This window comes from Staurois parvus, unplaced genomic scaffold (genome assembly GCF_062004578.1).
Source record: "Staurois parvus isolate SC_StPar_1 unplaced genomic scaffold, SC_StPar_1.0 ptg000264l, whole genome shotgun sequence".
Classification (NCBI taxonomy): domain Eukaryota; kingdom Metazoa; phylum Chordata; class Amphibia; order Anura; family Ranidae; genus Staurois; species Staurois parvus.
This window is the reverse complement of record NW_028318060.1, coordinates 12,300,479-12,315,648: the sequence shown is the minus strand read 5'-3', so window position 1 is coordinate 12,315,648 and position 15,170 is coordinate 12,300,479. Positions and strand designations below refer to the sequence as shown.

Below are 15,170 nucleotides of genomic sequence, written 5' to 3'. Positions count from 1 at the left end.
GGGAAGAACATGCTACTTTCAAATTGTATGTGTCCTGTACAATGTTCTGTTTTCTGCACCAAATAAACAGGATCTTTGCATCCTCTTGAATTGCAGGTTGAGCTTCTTGGTCCTAATTTTCATTGCTATTTTTTGCATTTTGAGGAAGAAGGTTGACTAGAGATTGTGCTCCCTGATACTTTGATCTTTCACACTTGGGGATTTTGTTTGTATGAACCCAAGGCATGTTAAAAAAAGGATAAAAATGTCAGTCCTAATAATGCAGTGTAGACTTTCTTCACTCAGAATAGTAAAGCAGAATTCATATAGCAAAGCAATAATTCAGAAATACTATGGCTTCCATTTAATGACAGTGATGTTTAAAGCAAAGGATTCCAAATACAATTTATTTTCTTGTACCTCAGGCAGCAAACTGTTATTATTCTTGGCAGTTTGTAAATGTATCTATACACCGTGAGGTGTGATACATCCCAGTTTTGAAGCGCTTCAAGCCCAACCAACAGAAAGCCAATGTACTGCAAAATATCAAATACATTAAAATATTATACTACCTGCTTTAGGCATTTCTATTTGGTTAGTTTGTTTCCAACAAAAGTTATTTTTGCCTAGCTTGATCCAGATAATTTCTCTAATGAATAGTTCATTTCAAAAAAAATTATTTTATGAAAACAAGGGAAATGTAATTATAATAAAAATGTTTGAATGTGGTATCTATATCTACAGAGTTTTCTTTGAATTAAAATTCAGTTGTTTGTATTTATAGCCAACAGACTTTATTTAGGTTTGCTATAGCGATTATATACTTACAACTCATTTTAATAGACACTCACATTTTTACTTGCCTATTGTTCCATGTTTTGCTCATTGTATTCAATTTACAGATTGGTATATGCTTCTTCTCATGATCAACAGTATGTAAGGGAAAGTTATTATTTAGCTTAGTTTATCTCACTAGCTAAGAATCTATTATTTCCAATTAGTTCGGACTTGGCCTATACATTTGCACTGAGAGTATAACAGAGAAGCACAGTCATTGTGCAGAACTAATAAAGCTTGAAAAACAGAGGATAACACTGTAATGCTATTTCTTTAAATAGCGTAAATACTCATCTCATCTGTGGAGCTGTCCCCTACAGTTCCTTTTCACCATAAGTTGTCCTCAGTCTTCCAGGTAGAATGATGCCCAGCCTCCTTTATCCTCGAAGACTGAGGACATACTGTGAGTGCATGACATTGTAATTGTAGATATTAAGACTTACATAACAACATTGGAACTGCTTTACAAATCTGGATCCAATAACACTAAAAAGTTGCTCCAGATTTCTTGGTCAATTTAAAAGATAAGGCCTCATTTGTTTCACATTTACTTGCATTTAATTTAAATTAACATCTGATCAGTTGATAATAGAACATTTTTACCTATTATTTACTTACAGAAATTGCTGTTATGACGAAGCATGGAAATTCAATAATACCAGCTGTTTCAACACCAGAACCTTTTAAGAAAATTTCCAGAAAGCCAACAAGGAGACTATTTGATTTGAAAATGCTTAGAACAAAAAGATCTGCCATGTTTGCAACAGGGGTTAAAGTGTGTCCACAAGAATCACTCAAGCAAATTGTTGCCAGCCATCTGGCATACTACAAGCTAAGAGGTAAACTTTATGGTCACATAAAACACATGTAAAACCATGTATTATGTATGTGTATGTGTTGTTGTGCATTTACCCAAATTACTGTTAAGTTCTATATAGTTTGTTGGCATAATTAACTATTTTATTAAAGACAAGGTAAACATTCCTACTTGTATCTTGCTTTTTTTCACCTGCATAAGATGTGCATTGATCATATAGTTTCATGGAGTTTTTTGTTGGCTTGTTTGCATAGCCTACTATAGTATAGTAAATCTTCACATTCCTGTGTAAGAAGTTCCTGTTTGTGTTCAAATGTGAGGCATATGGCACTGCACATGTTAATGCACGACTTCTGTCTGTAGTGTAAAACATGACACTTCCTGTGACAAAATTACATATCCCACAATATCTGGGTCTCTCAGTCTAATGTTGATGCAGGTGAGAGCTACACAGTAATTTGATCTGACACATACACAAATAAGCAGAGCATTCAGAGATACACAGAGAGCTCTCCCATGCAGTGTTTCATCACATTAGCACTCCTATGCAACACTGAGGACTTGGCAAAGCATGCTTCGGATGCTGTGACCTAGAACAAGAAGATATCTTGTCCCTGTTGGTGCATAGGGACCGGTTAGCTGAAGCAGTGCATGGACATAGGGGAATCAAGCCTTGACATTACAAACTGAAGCCACAACATGTGAGCCCATCATTACAGAATAAGACAAATAAACAACACAGGGAATATAACTACACTAATACCTAGGTAAAACAAATAAAACAGCTAAGAGTGTACAATGCCTTTATTTTTTTGCAGTTAATATATCACAAAATTAACCATTTCCTACATATTTTGCTGTTCATTCTTTTGCTTTAATTGTAAAAACCGCAAATAAACTCTGTCTGGAATTGCTGAGAAGATAAAGATTGTAGACAGTCATCTAAACATGCTTTTTTATAAACCCACCACAAATTGTAAATCAGGTCAGTCAAAAGCTTTTAGCATATGTTAAAGAAAAACTTAGTCAAAAGAAAATCCTCAGAAAGAAAACATAGGGACATTCACAAATCTTTATTGCCTGGCAAGTAAATACTGCTCGGACAATAAAAAATATTGTTTGGATGTACACAATCAGATTGTGAGAGTAAGCAGATATATACCCTATAAAATTCAGCTGAAAGTACACTTTGATCTGTAATAAAACTGGTAAACTGGTAAACTTTAACATCCGCAGGAACTATTAAATATTAGGAGACTGGAAATTGTTCTCAGAATGTCTACTTTAGCCAATTCAAAAGCAGTGGTTAAACAAACAATATTAGCCATCTAAGCAGGATTGAACATTTAATCTCACATCTATTTTACCTTTGAGGGTTGTAACTGCCTATTTTTGACTGCAAGACACCGTTGTTAGCCAAATTGCCTTCTTCTTCTGCACTCATGCTTTTGTCCAGCTGAATAAATTATTTTGATTTCAATATCACTTTTGGCACATATTTTTTATAGCTGGTCTTACTTCTTTTTTGGTTAACTACTGTGCTGTGTTTTTGACTGTCAGTCTTCTATCCCTTCTCCCCTTCCATCCTCTTCTTTAAACTTCATATAGATCATCCAGAACTTAAATTTCCCACCATCATAATCTAATTCCCTGACTGAAATATAAATTATTGTTGATAACACCCCAATAACCCTGGCCCCTCATGATAACTGATTTAGAATTCTATTTAATTCCACTTACACATCAAACCTTGTTTTCACTCACTAAATATTTCTTGTTTTCTCTGTCTCAAAGCATGTCTGATATCTGTGCTGAATTACTGTTGAATTCACTCATATCCTGGTTTGACCTTTGTAACAACCTCCTGAAAGACCTCCAAAAGACAGGCTGTCACCCAACCACTGGACCATGCTTCTTGAGTCATTCAACTCCAGTCTCACTTGCAAGATATTGCTCCTCTTTGTCAGTGCTTCCACTGACTTCCAATTGCTCAAATATTTAACACTAACCTATAACATTCATTTGATGTGACCCCCTCATACATTTTCACTATTTGTAGTTAAGAACCAAATATGTTTCCTAAAATGTTCTTAATATGTGGCCAATGATAAACAGCTATACAAATGGAACAAACTGTCTGCTTAACTTGATGACTCATGGACCATAAAACACTATCCCATACTTAATACTTGATAGATAATCTTTTTGCTAAGAATATTGATTATATTTACACGCTCTATCTAAAAATCTTGAAAAAAACTCTTTTACAAAATGGTAAATTCTCTCACTTGTCATGAAAGACCTCTTAGCTAAAGAAGGTCTAATGAGTTAATTTTAGAATCAGACACTTGCAGCTTCCTGGACAAAGCTCCCATTCCCATAGATGTTCCTTGCAGCTGCCAACCCAAATTATATCTCAAACAGTTAAGCAGTCATCTTGTTTAGTATAAAATATTCATGTTATGTGGGAACATTATGGGGAACTTTATGACATGCATGAGACCTATTGTGTATCATGGAAATGTTCTTGTCAGTTACAGTGGTTCAGTAATGGTGGAGTGACCACAGGGAGTTACCCTAAAAAGTCAAACCAAAGGAGAGATGGTATCTCAAACAGCCAAGGAGGGGGTCAACAATTTTGGTTGGTGCTAAGTGATTAGCAATTGCTGAATGTCAAGCCCAGACACAACATGTCCTATTATATTAATATTATTATTATTATACAATATTTATATAGCGCCAAAGGGTATGCTCAGCGCTGTACAGTAACAAGGGGGACAGAACATGAGACAAGACAGTAACAAAACAGTACACGAGGGTTCGAGGGCCCTGCTCTTTCGAGCTTACAATCTAGGAGGGAGGGGAAGGTGATACAGGAGGAGATGGCTGTGGGGGATGGAGTGGTGGGAAGAGAGGAGGAGGTTGTTAGGTAAGGTCAGGTGTTAGGTAAGGTTGGGGTAGGCTTCCCTGAAGAGGAGGGTTTTCAGGTTGCGCCTGAAGGTGAGGAGGGTGGGTGACAGTCTGATGGATTGGGGTAGGGAGTTCCAGAGGATGGGGGAAGTCCTAAAAAAGTCCTGCAATCAGGCGTGGGAGGAGGAGACCAGGGAGCTAGAGAGTAGGAGGTCCTGTGAGGAGCGGAGGGCACAGGTAGGGTAGTATTTGGGTATCAGGTCAGTTATGTAGTTTGGGGCGGCATTGTGAATGGCTTTGTAGGTAAGGGTTAGCAGTTTGAATTTGATGCATTGGGCAATCGGGAGCCAGTGAAGGGATTGGCAGAGGGGGGAGGCAGATGTGGAGCGGTTGGTGAGGTGCATGAGTCTAGATGCTGAGTTTAGGATCAACTGGAGTGGGGATAGCGTTCGTTTGGGTAGGCCAGTGAGAAGGGAATTGCAATAGTTAAGGCATGAGATGATGAGGGAGTGTACAAGTTGTTTGGTGGTGTCTGGGGTGAGGAATGTGCGTATCTTGGAGATGTTGCGGAGGTGGAGTGTCAGGCTCCGCCCAACGGGATCTCTAGTGGTCCACAGAATGGGATTCCCCAGGACACGGAGTCTAAGTCCCAGTCTGCCTTTTCACCAGAGCCCCTGATGGTGGGGATGGACTTGGTGCAAGACTGAAACCAGGTCGCGACCCCTGGGTGCACCCAACTATGGTAGAGGGGTCCCGCTGAGGGTATGTGCCCGGGATAAGCCTGCTGTGAAGGGGCTGACAAGTCCAGGTCCGAGCGGGATGGATGGATGACTGCCAGGAGTGAGCGTGGTCAGACTAGCCGGGTCGGTAACAGTGGGGACAGGTGCGGTACCAAGCAGCAGACAAAGAGTAGTCAGGTCACACGCTGGGTTCAGTAACAGAGGGTCCAAATAATAGTAACGACAGGCAGAGGAATGGTCAGGGACGAGCTGGGGGTCAGAGCAGGAGAAGGTCAGCATGGATCAGAACAGGCAGGGTCGACAACAAGGAACGCACTACAGGAACACAGGAACAGGAACAAGACCTTGCGGCAATGAGGACATTGCCTGGCCAGTTTAAATAGCGCGCCCTGCACCATCATTGGTGCCAGGCACGCGCACGCGTGCGCGAGTGCGCATGTGCGGCCACAATTGCCACCGCGGATGCCCAGGTCCTAATGCCCGCATATTGATGTGCCTGGGCGATCCACGCATGTGCAGATTCGCGCGCCACGGCGAAGCCCGAGATCCCTGACACGGAGCCTTCAAGATCTAGATAGCAGTTGGATGTGGGGTAGGAAGGAGAGGTGGGAGTCCAGGGTGACACCCAGGACTTTGGCGTGTGGGGTGGGAGAGATGGTGGCGTTGTTAGTAGTGATGGAGAGGATGGGGGGGCGGGGTGGGGGGAAGACCAGGAGCTCGGTTTTGGATAGGTTAAGTTTGAGTAAATGGAGCGACATCCAGCCTGATATGTCATTTAGGAGGTGGGCGATGCGGGCAGAGAGTGAGGGGATGAGGTGGGGGGTGGAGAGGTAAATTTGGGTGTCGTCAGCATAGAGGTGGTAATTGAAGCCATGGGAGTGAATAAGTTTGCCAAGGGAGGAGGTATAGATGGAGAAGAGGAGGGGCCCGAGGACAGAGCCTTGGGGGACCCGGACAGAGAGGGGGAGGGAGGGGGAGGTGGTAGTGTTGTAGGTGACGCTGAAGGAGCGTTGGGAAAGGTAGGAGGAGAACCAGGAGAGAGCAGCGTCCCTGATGCCAAGGGAGTGCAGCTTGGCAAGGAGGAGAGGGTGGTCAACAGTGTCGAAGGCTGTGGAGAGGTCGAGGAGCAGGAGGATAGAATAGTGGCCATTGGCTTTGGCGGTTAGCAGGTCGTTGGTGATTTTAAATAGGGTGGTTTCGGTGGAGTGCAGGGGACGGAAGCCAGACTGTAGGGGGTCAAGGAGGTTGTTATCAGTGAGGTGGGCGTTTAGGCGATTGTAGTCCAGGCACTCAAGGAGCTTGGAGGTGAAAGGCGGCAGGGAGATGGGTCTAAGGTTGTTAAGGTTAGTGGGGTGGAGGGAGGGTTTTTTGAGTATGGGGGTGATGTGTGCGTGCTTTAGAGGGGAGGGGAAGGTGCCGGTGGAGAGGGAGAGATTGAAGATGTGGGTGAGGGAGCGAATGTTGGAGGGGGGGTGACTGGAGGAGCTGTGAGGGGATAGGGTCCAGGGGGCAGGTGGTGAGGCGGGCTTCAGTGAAGACCTTAGAGACCTCCTCAAGGGTAGTTGGGCTGAAGGAGCGGAGTGTAGGGGAGGTGATGGTGTGCGGGGCATTAGGTATAGTGGGGGGTAGTGCGGCTATGAGGTCGAGGGAGGGGGGGTTGAAGGGTTGGAGGAGGGCGGGAGGCTGGGTGGAGAGGTAGAATGTGAGTTGACAATGTCCTTACGGATTGCGTCAATCTTGTTTTGGAAGTGATTGGCAATCTCGTGGGCGGTGAGTGAGGTGCTGGGTGGAGGTGGGGGGGGGGGAGAGCAGGGATTTGAAAGTGGAGAAGAGCCGGCGAGGACAGTTGGAGAGGGTGTTGAAATAGGCTTGTTTGGCGGTGTAGAGGGAGGTGGTGTAGACGAGGTAGGCGGCTTTATAGAGGGAGAACGCGTGAGGGGATCTGGTTTTGCGCCATAAGCGTTCCAGCGCGCGTTTGAGGCATTTTGTGTGGTCGTTTTGCCAGGGTTGAAGCAGTCGGGGTCTAATGCTACGTGTGGTTAGGGGTGCCATGGAGTCAAGGGCAGCTGACAGTGAGTCATTGTATGCAGTGGTGGCCAGGTCAGGGCATGACAGAGGGAGGATACTGTCATACAGACGGTCAGCTGCCGGGTGGAGATGGGTCGGGTTCAGATTGCGGAGGTTGCGGGTGATGGTTAGGCGCTTCGGGGGGGGGGAGTTGAGGGAGGGGGAGATGGAGAATGTGAGGAGGTGGTGGTCAGAGAGGGGGAAGGGGGTGTTAGTGAAGTCGTGGGGGGTGCAGAGGTGGGAGAAAACGAGGTCAGCTTGGACATTTTATGCAGTGCACATTTGTGTTCAGTTCACTCCAGTGTAGAACACAATAGCACAAGGTAATCCCAGTGCTTCTCCTTTTTTTCCACATTCCTGGTTGTTAGGCAACTGGCCTAGTAGCACTGGACTAGCAGTGTGCTGGGAGGACCAATGCTGCTTATCCTATAAAAATGTCAACATGAAGTGAGACATAGAAATTTTCTATTGGATACTAGAAAACAAGAAAAGAAGGGGTGCACCAGCCTTGCACATTACCTCGGCGATAGCTCTTTATTAGAATAGTAAAACAGATGTATAGTCACAAACACCTAGAACCACAAGCCAGGGTGACCTGGGCCACTGGGCGAGTCCCAAACACATGAAGACCATCAGAAATTTCTGATGCATTTCGAGGGGGGATCCCCTCTTCCGCAGAGACCACTATGAGGAAGCTCTGAGAAAAAGAGGATTCCCCCGGTGAAATGCGTCTGCAATTCTGAGGTTTCTTGTGTTTGTGACTCGCCCAGTGACCCAGGTCACCCAGGATACTGTGGATATTGATATGCTTGTGATTCCTGGTGTGTATAGTATACATCTGTTTTACTATTCTAGTAAAGAGCTATTGCTGAGGTAATGCGCAAGGCTGGTGCACCCTTTTTATTCTTGTTTTCTAGTATCTCTTCTGGGCTTCCCCAGCCCTAAGGCAGCTGCAACATTTTGCCATACAGGAATCATTGAAGATCCTGGTTTTACCATTGCTTTAACTGGTCTCTTGAGTGCAGGGGGTGGTTCTTTCTGTTTTCATTTTGCATGGGATACCAATTGGCTAGTGAGCCACCCAGGAAGTTGGCAATGATTCAAAGTATCAGTGAGACATTATCTGGGCCCAGCAGCCTGAGCAAGATGGACCTGAAGATTTGTAAAACATGAAATATAAAACAGGACACCCTGTATAATACCACATATAAATATAAATATATTTAGTGCATATACTTCTAAAGATAATGTTCTGCTTAGCTGAGCATACTATGTAAAGAAGTTCAGGGACTGGCTCTGCTTTCTGACAGTAAGCTTGATCACAAGATTAGATGAAGGAATTAAAATTCTTTGGCACGTCAAAAGCAAATCATTGTGCAGTTATTGTTTTCCTGGAGTTTACTTTTTTTAATACAGTTTAGCAGCCATACACAATGCAACTATTTTATTCAAAGATTATGTTCATGTACTATATGAACTCCAAGTTATTAGTGTAAAGAAGTGCAGAGGACCTTTATTAGAGTAACAGTGACGTGAACATAATGCAGAAGAACAGATACATTAAAATGGAGGCCCTATAGCACAACCTTATCCATCATCCGTTTACCTTTAGCGTCTTGCACCATGTTTTTGATTTTCATTTCCTTAACCAACCACAAAGATCCCATAAAGTCTGGTATAATCCTACTTAGGGCTAAAGAGAGAAAACATACAGAATCCTCTCATTCTGAAGAGCTTGGATACACACAATTAATTTGTTATCCACCATGATTGTGAGCTGAAGGCTCCAGTTAAAAAAAAGTAACTGTATGGCATATAGCTTTAAAGTTGTCAGTTGCTGCAGATTATAGTCCTAGAGTTGCTGCAGATTATAGTCCTAGAATGTTTCAGACGGCATGTCTGCAACTCTTTTCTCTGTTCAATGCAGCACAACTAATTCACTGCTGGGTTGCATGATGGTATGCATGACTGTTTCAGGCCTGATAAGCTAACAGTTGGTTATGCTGCATCAGAAGTCGCAAAAGCAAACCAGTCACATGAGACATAAGTCTGTATTTAAGTTTGCGGCAAATGATGTCCATGACAAAACCACAAGATACTAAAACATTTATTCATTTTAACATAAAATTAGTGCAGCGCTAAAAGTAGTGGTAATGAGACAGATATAAGTCCACTGAAAGTCTTGGTCATATGGACGTGTCCAGTGACAAATGAGGATTCAGAATTGGTGATCCGTGTGAAAACGGCTGAAAAATGCACTCACCAGAAGTAAAAAGCAACACAGGCAACAAAGGCCGAATGGTCTTTTGTATCCTGTTGCCTGTGTTGCTTTTGCCAACCCCAAGGATGCTATGAGACATGGAGGCCTTGATTTCTACCGTGAAGACCCTGACGTTGAGCGCTATAGAAGAATCTTGATCTTGGAACCCTACACCCAACTGGGAAAAGGAGGATCTGTTGCTGCATTCACGGAGGAGGGATCCACCATTCCTGTAACCGGACCAGCTTTATCCCCTTCTGGATTGAGGATCCATGAGCTCTAGATGCACACTGCGTTTATGTGTCTTACTTCTGGTGAGTGCGTTTTTCAGCCGTTTCCACACGGATCACCAATTCTGAATCCTCATTTGTCACTGGACACGTCCATATGACCAAGACTTTCAGTGGACTTATATCTGTCTCATTACCACTACTTTTAGCGCTGCACTAATTTTATGTTATTCCTTTTAAGTACATATTGGTTGCTTAGAGTGCTTAGCCGCTTTCAGGATTAGCGCTCACTGTTGTTTTTTTCTATTTCATTTATTCATTTTAATTTAGTTATTCATCCATGGCAATATAACGCATAAATAAATCAAATGTACTAAGTTACAGAAAATACAATAAAATAAAAACAAAGGGTAGGATTTGGAGCAGGATGGGTTGAAAGTTTAGAACACTGCAGGATGATTTTTTAGCTGTAAAATCTATGACCCATTTTTAACATCAACCAAACACAAGTCTCTTTTACTGTTTTGACAGTTGTAAGCTAAAAAGTCTATGTACTGCCATTTCGGTAGGTCACTCTTGGCTAAAGGATTCATGTCATTACATTTGGCTGTATGACTGTTTCCCATGCTTTCCCTGTTCAATGAATTTTATTTTACCAGTGGCATAGGACTGATTTGAGAATACTGTTAATTTTTTTTTGGTTTATTCATTTCTACACAGAATTAAACAATGTTTTTGTCAGCTAGAGCTTTCATGTTTCCAGATGTATTATGTATTTGTATCTAATTTATAATAACATTCTACATCTACCTTTCAGATTATACAAAGAGCAGTTTCAAAATACTAGCAATAAACAGTGCATTAAATCACAACATGTGGCCAAACAAGTACATGTACAACATAAATGTACTGCAAATGAATGATTAAAATAAAATATAAAATTAACTTTGACAATACATGCATTTCCAGTAAAGGCCAGGTCTAACAACGTAAAAGTCTTTATCTGCAATAAATATATTTTGCAATTGCAGTCTGTCAAGAAGCAGTATGGGAAGCCTTCCGAATATTTATGGATCGAATACCTCAGACCACAGAATACCAGAACTGGGTCGATGCATGTCAACAGGAAACATTTTGTATATTTGAAATTGGGAAAAATTTCAGTAGCTCTCAAGAACATTTGGACATTATTCAGCAGGTGAGAAAGTGAAACACAAAAATGAACTATGTAGAGTTTTATTTAAGTTTTTAATGATTTAACTATTAGAACTATATTGTAACTTTGCCATTGTTATCCATATTTGATCAATACTGAGGTATACAACCCTTGGCAAAAAGTATGGAATCACCACTCTTGTAAAATGTTTATTCAGTTGTTTAACCACTTGCCTCCCGGCTGTCATTTGACCATAGGCGAACATCTCGTCCCTCCGGGAGAGCATCATATGATCCTCCCCAGATAGCGCTTTGCACGTGCCCGCAGGGCTGTGCTGTGGCGAGATCTGTCACCGGCTGTGTACCTCGGACACGGCCGATGACAGATCTGTGTACCAACCCCGTTGCCAATACCATGTGACCTTCTGTGACCAATCACAGCAGGTCACATGACAGTTGTATACAATGGATGGCTTCCTTTCATGCCATACATTGTATACAAGTGTGTCTAGCTGTGAATGGTCACAGTGATCACATGCACAGGCTGGGCCAATTACAGCCCATCTGTGTCATGTGATTAGCCATGGCCAATCATAGCTAATCACAACTAGAAACCTGAATGAATAGATTTTATTCAGTTAAATGCTTGCTTATAGCAAATAAATTCTTTGCTATAAGCAATCAAGTTGTGTAAAAAAAAATACTGATCACTTCCCCAAAGTAGTACAATGTTACTATGGTAACATTATACTACTTTGGTCATACTGTAATATGAAAAAAATCTTAAAAAAGAGAATAAAATGTAATAAAAACTAATTTTAAAAAATTGAAAACAAATTATCAATTTTGTTTTTCATACTGTCACCAGTTAGTGTCCCTGATCACTGCCACATCAGTTATATGTTTACACTGTAATGCACAGGTGACAGTATGTAAAAAACATTGTGAAAATTATATTTTTACTTTCTTCATTTTCCGAAAGAAAAACCCGTCATGCCACTTATGAAATAAGTCGGACTGTCTACTTTGTAAAAAGGGGTCATTTGGGGGATATCTGTAGTGTTCTGATATTTTTGGGCCTCAAGAAATTAGATTGGCCGTCAGTACTTCAGGATTGATCAATTTTCAGATATATCCCATAGTTTGTGAACTCTATAACTTTCCTACACACTAAATAATAAATACTGATTTGGGTTATTTTCACCAAAGACATGTAGCAGAATACATTTTGGCCTAAATTTATGAAGAACAATTATTTATAACAGAAACAAAGAAACACATTTTTTTTCAAAATTTTCAGTCTTTTTTTGTTAATTTAGCAACAATAAAAACCCCAGTGGTGATTAAATACCACCAAAATAAATCTCTAGTTGTGTGAGCAAAACTATAAAATTTTAGTTTGGGTACAGTGTTGCATAACCGCGCAATTGTTATTCAAAGTGTGAGAGCGCTGAAACCTGAAAATTGGCCTGAGCAGGAAGAGGCTAAAAGTGCCTGGTATTGAAGTGGTTAATTGTGTAGAAGAAAAAAAGATAATCACAGACATGCCTCAAAACTATTTTCATTTAACATTCCAACTTTCTGGCTTTAAGAAACACTTAAAAAATGCAAAGCAAAGAAAAACTGTAGTCAGTTGCAACTGTGTTTGCAGATCAAACAGAAGAAAAAAATATGGAATCACTCAATTCTGAGGAAAATATTATGGAATAATGAAAAAACACTACAATACATCACTAGTACTTTGTTGCACCACCTCTGGCTGTTTTAACAGCTTGAGTTCTCTGAAGTATGGATTTACCTATCGACAAACAGTATTCTTCATCAATCTGGCTCCAACTTTCTCTTATTGCAGTTGCCAGATCATCTTTGCAGGTTGGAGACTTTTCATGGACCAGTTTCTTTAATTTCCATCATAGATTTTCAATTGGATTGAGGTCCGGACTATTTGCAGGCCATGTCCGATTGACATGTCTTTCTTGAAGGAAAGTTTTGATGGCTTTTGCCCTATGGCAAGATGCATTATCATCCTGAAAAATTATGCCATCATCACCAAACATCCTTTCAATTGATGGAATAAGAAAGCTGTCCAAAATCTCAATATAAACTTGTGCATTTATTGAAGATTTAATCACTGTCATCTCCCCCGTACCTTTACCTGACTTGCAACCCCATATCTGCAATGATTGTGGAAATTTGCATGTTTTCTGCAGGCAGTCGTCTTTATACATTTCACTGGAATAGCACCAAACAAACGTTCCAGCATCATCACCCTGCCCAATGCAGATTTGTGATTCATCACTGGATATTACTTTCATCCAGTCCTCCACAGTCCATGATTGCTTTTCTTTAGCCCACTCTAACCTTGTTTTTTTCTTTTTAGTTGTTAATGATGGTTTTCTTGATGATGAATTTTCTATATGTAAATCCCTATTCCTTTCAGCGATGTCTTACAGTTCAGTCACAGACATTGACTACAGTTTCTGTCCATTTGTTCCTCATTTGTTTTGTTGTGCATGTTCTGTTTTCAAGGCATATTGCTTTAAGTTTTCTATCTTGAAACTTTGATGTCTTCCTTGGTCTACCAGTATACTTCCCCTTTACAGCTTTCCCATTTGATTTGTACTTGGTTCAGATTTTAGACACAGCTGATTGGGAACAACCAACATCTTTTGCAACATTCCGTGATGATTTACCTCTCCTTTGTTTCCATTGGCATCTTTGGTGTTGGAGCCATGATTCATGTCAATCAGCTTGGTGCAACAGCTCACCAAGGTGTGCAAGCACTCTTTTTTTAACTGCAGACTAGATAGCAGATGTATTCTGATGCAGATGTTGGTTTTAAAACTGTAAAGTATATGGTGGTTCCATAATATTTTCCTCAGAACTGAGTGATTCCATTTTTTCTCTGTGCTTGATCTGCAAAAACAGTTGCAATTGACTACAGTTTTCTTTTTTTTTCATTTTTTTTACGTGTTTCTTAAAGCCAGAAGGTTGGAATGTTAAATGAAAATAGTTTTGAGGCATGTCTGTGACTGTTTTTTTTTCTACCCAATTAAACAATTGAATAAACATTTTCTAAGAGTGGTGATTCCTTACTTTTTGCCAGGGGTTGTACATGTTCAGTTGTGTTCAAAATAATAGCAGTGTGTTGAAAAAAGTGAATAAAGCTCAAAATCCTTCTAATAGCTTTTATTTCCATACACACAAATGCATTGGGAACACTACACATTCTATTCCAAATCAAAACATGAAGAAAAATGTATCAAACTTATGTTGTTCCTCTAACACAGTGTTTCTCAACTCCAGTCCTCATGGACCCCCAACAGGTCATGTTTTCAGGATTTCCATTATTTTGCACAGGTGATTTGATCAGTTTCACTGCCTTAGTAATTACCACAGCTGTTTCATCTGAGGGAAATCCTGAAAACATGACCTGTTGGGGGTCCATGAGGACTGGAGTTGAGAAACACTGCTCTAACAAAATTGAAGAAAAGTGAATATTAGACTGTTCAAAAAAAAGCAGTGTTTGTATTCTTCTTTACAAACTCAAACATTCACTATATAAACTGAAAAATGTTTGAAGATTTTGCTTTCCTTTGAATCAATTAATATTTAGTTGTATAAGCACTGTTTCTGAGAACTGCTGTACATCTGTGTTGCATGGAGTCAACCAACTTCTGGCACCTGTGAACAGGTATTCCAGCCCAGGATGATTGGACTACATTCCACAGTTCTTCTCTATTTCTTGGTTTTGCCTCAGAAACTGCATTTTTGATGTCAGCCCACAAATTTTCTATTGGATTAAGATCCAGGGATTGGGCTGGCCACTCCATAATGTCAATCTTGTTGGTCTGGAACCAAGATGTTGCATGTTTACTGGTGTGTTTGGGGTCGTTGTCTTGTTTTAACACCCATTTCAAGGGCATTTCCTCTTCAGCATAAGGCAGCATAACCTCTTCAAGTATTCTGATGTATTAAAACTGATCCATGATCCCTGGTATGTGATAAATAGGCCCAACACCGTAGTATGAGAAACATCCCCATATCATGATGCTTGCGCAACCATGCTTCACTGTATTCACAGTGTACTGTGGCTTGAATTCAGTGTTCAGCGTCTGAAAACTGTCTCCGGCCACTAGACCCAAAAAGAACAATCTTACTTTCATCAGTCCACA

General features: G+C 41.0%; 1 protein-coding gene across 1 annotated transcript in view; it reads left to right on the top strand.

The window, feature by feature from the left end:
* The first annotated feature begins 694 nt into the window (after positions 1-694).
* IMPG1 (interphotoreceptor matrix proteoglycan 1) overlaps positions 695-15,170 on the top strand; it is a 229,709-nt gene continuing 215,233 nt past the window's right edge. The window contains exons 1-3 of the mRNA XM_089681308.1: positions 695-707; positions 1,437-1,655; positions 10,872-11,038. Of these exons, the coding sequence (XP_089537434.1) occupies positions 695-707; positions 1,437-1,655; positions 10,872-11,038 (399 nt within the window). The remainder of the gene's footprint in view (positions 708-1,436; positions 1,656-10,871; positions 11,039-15,170) is intronic.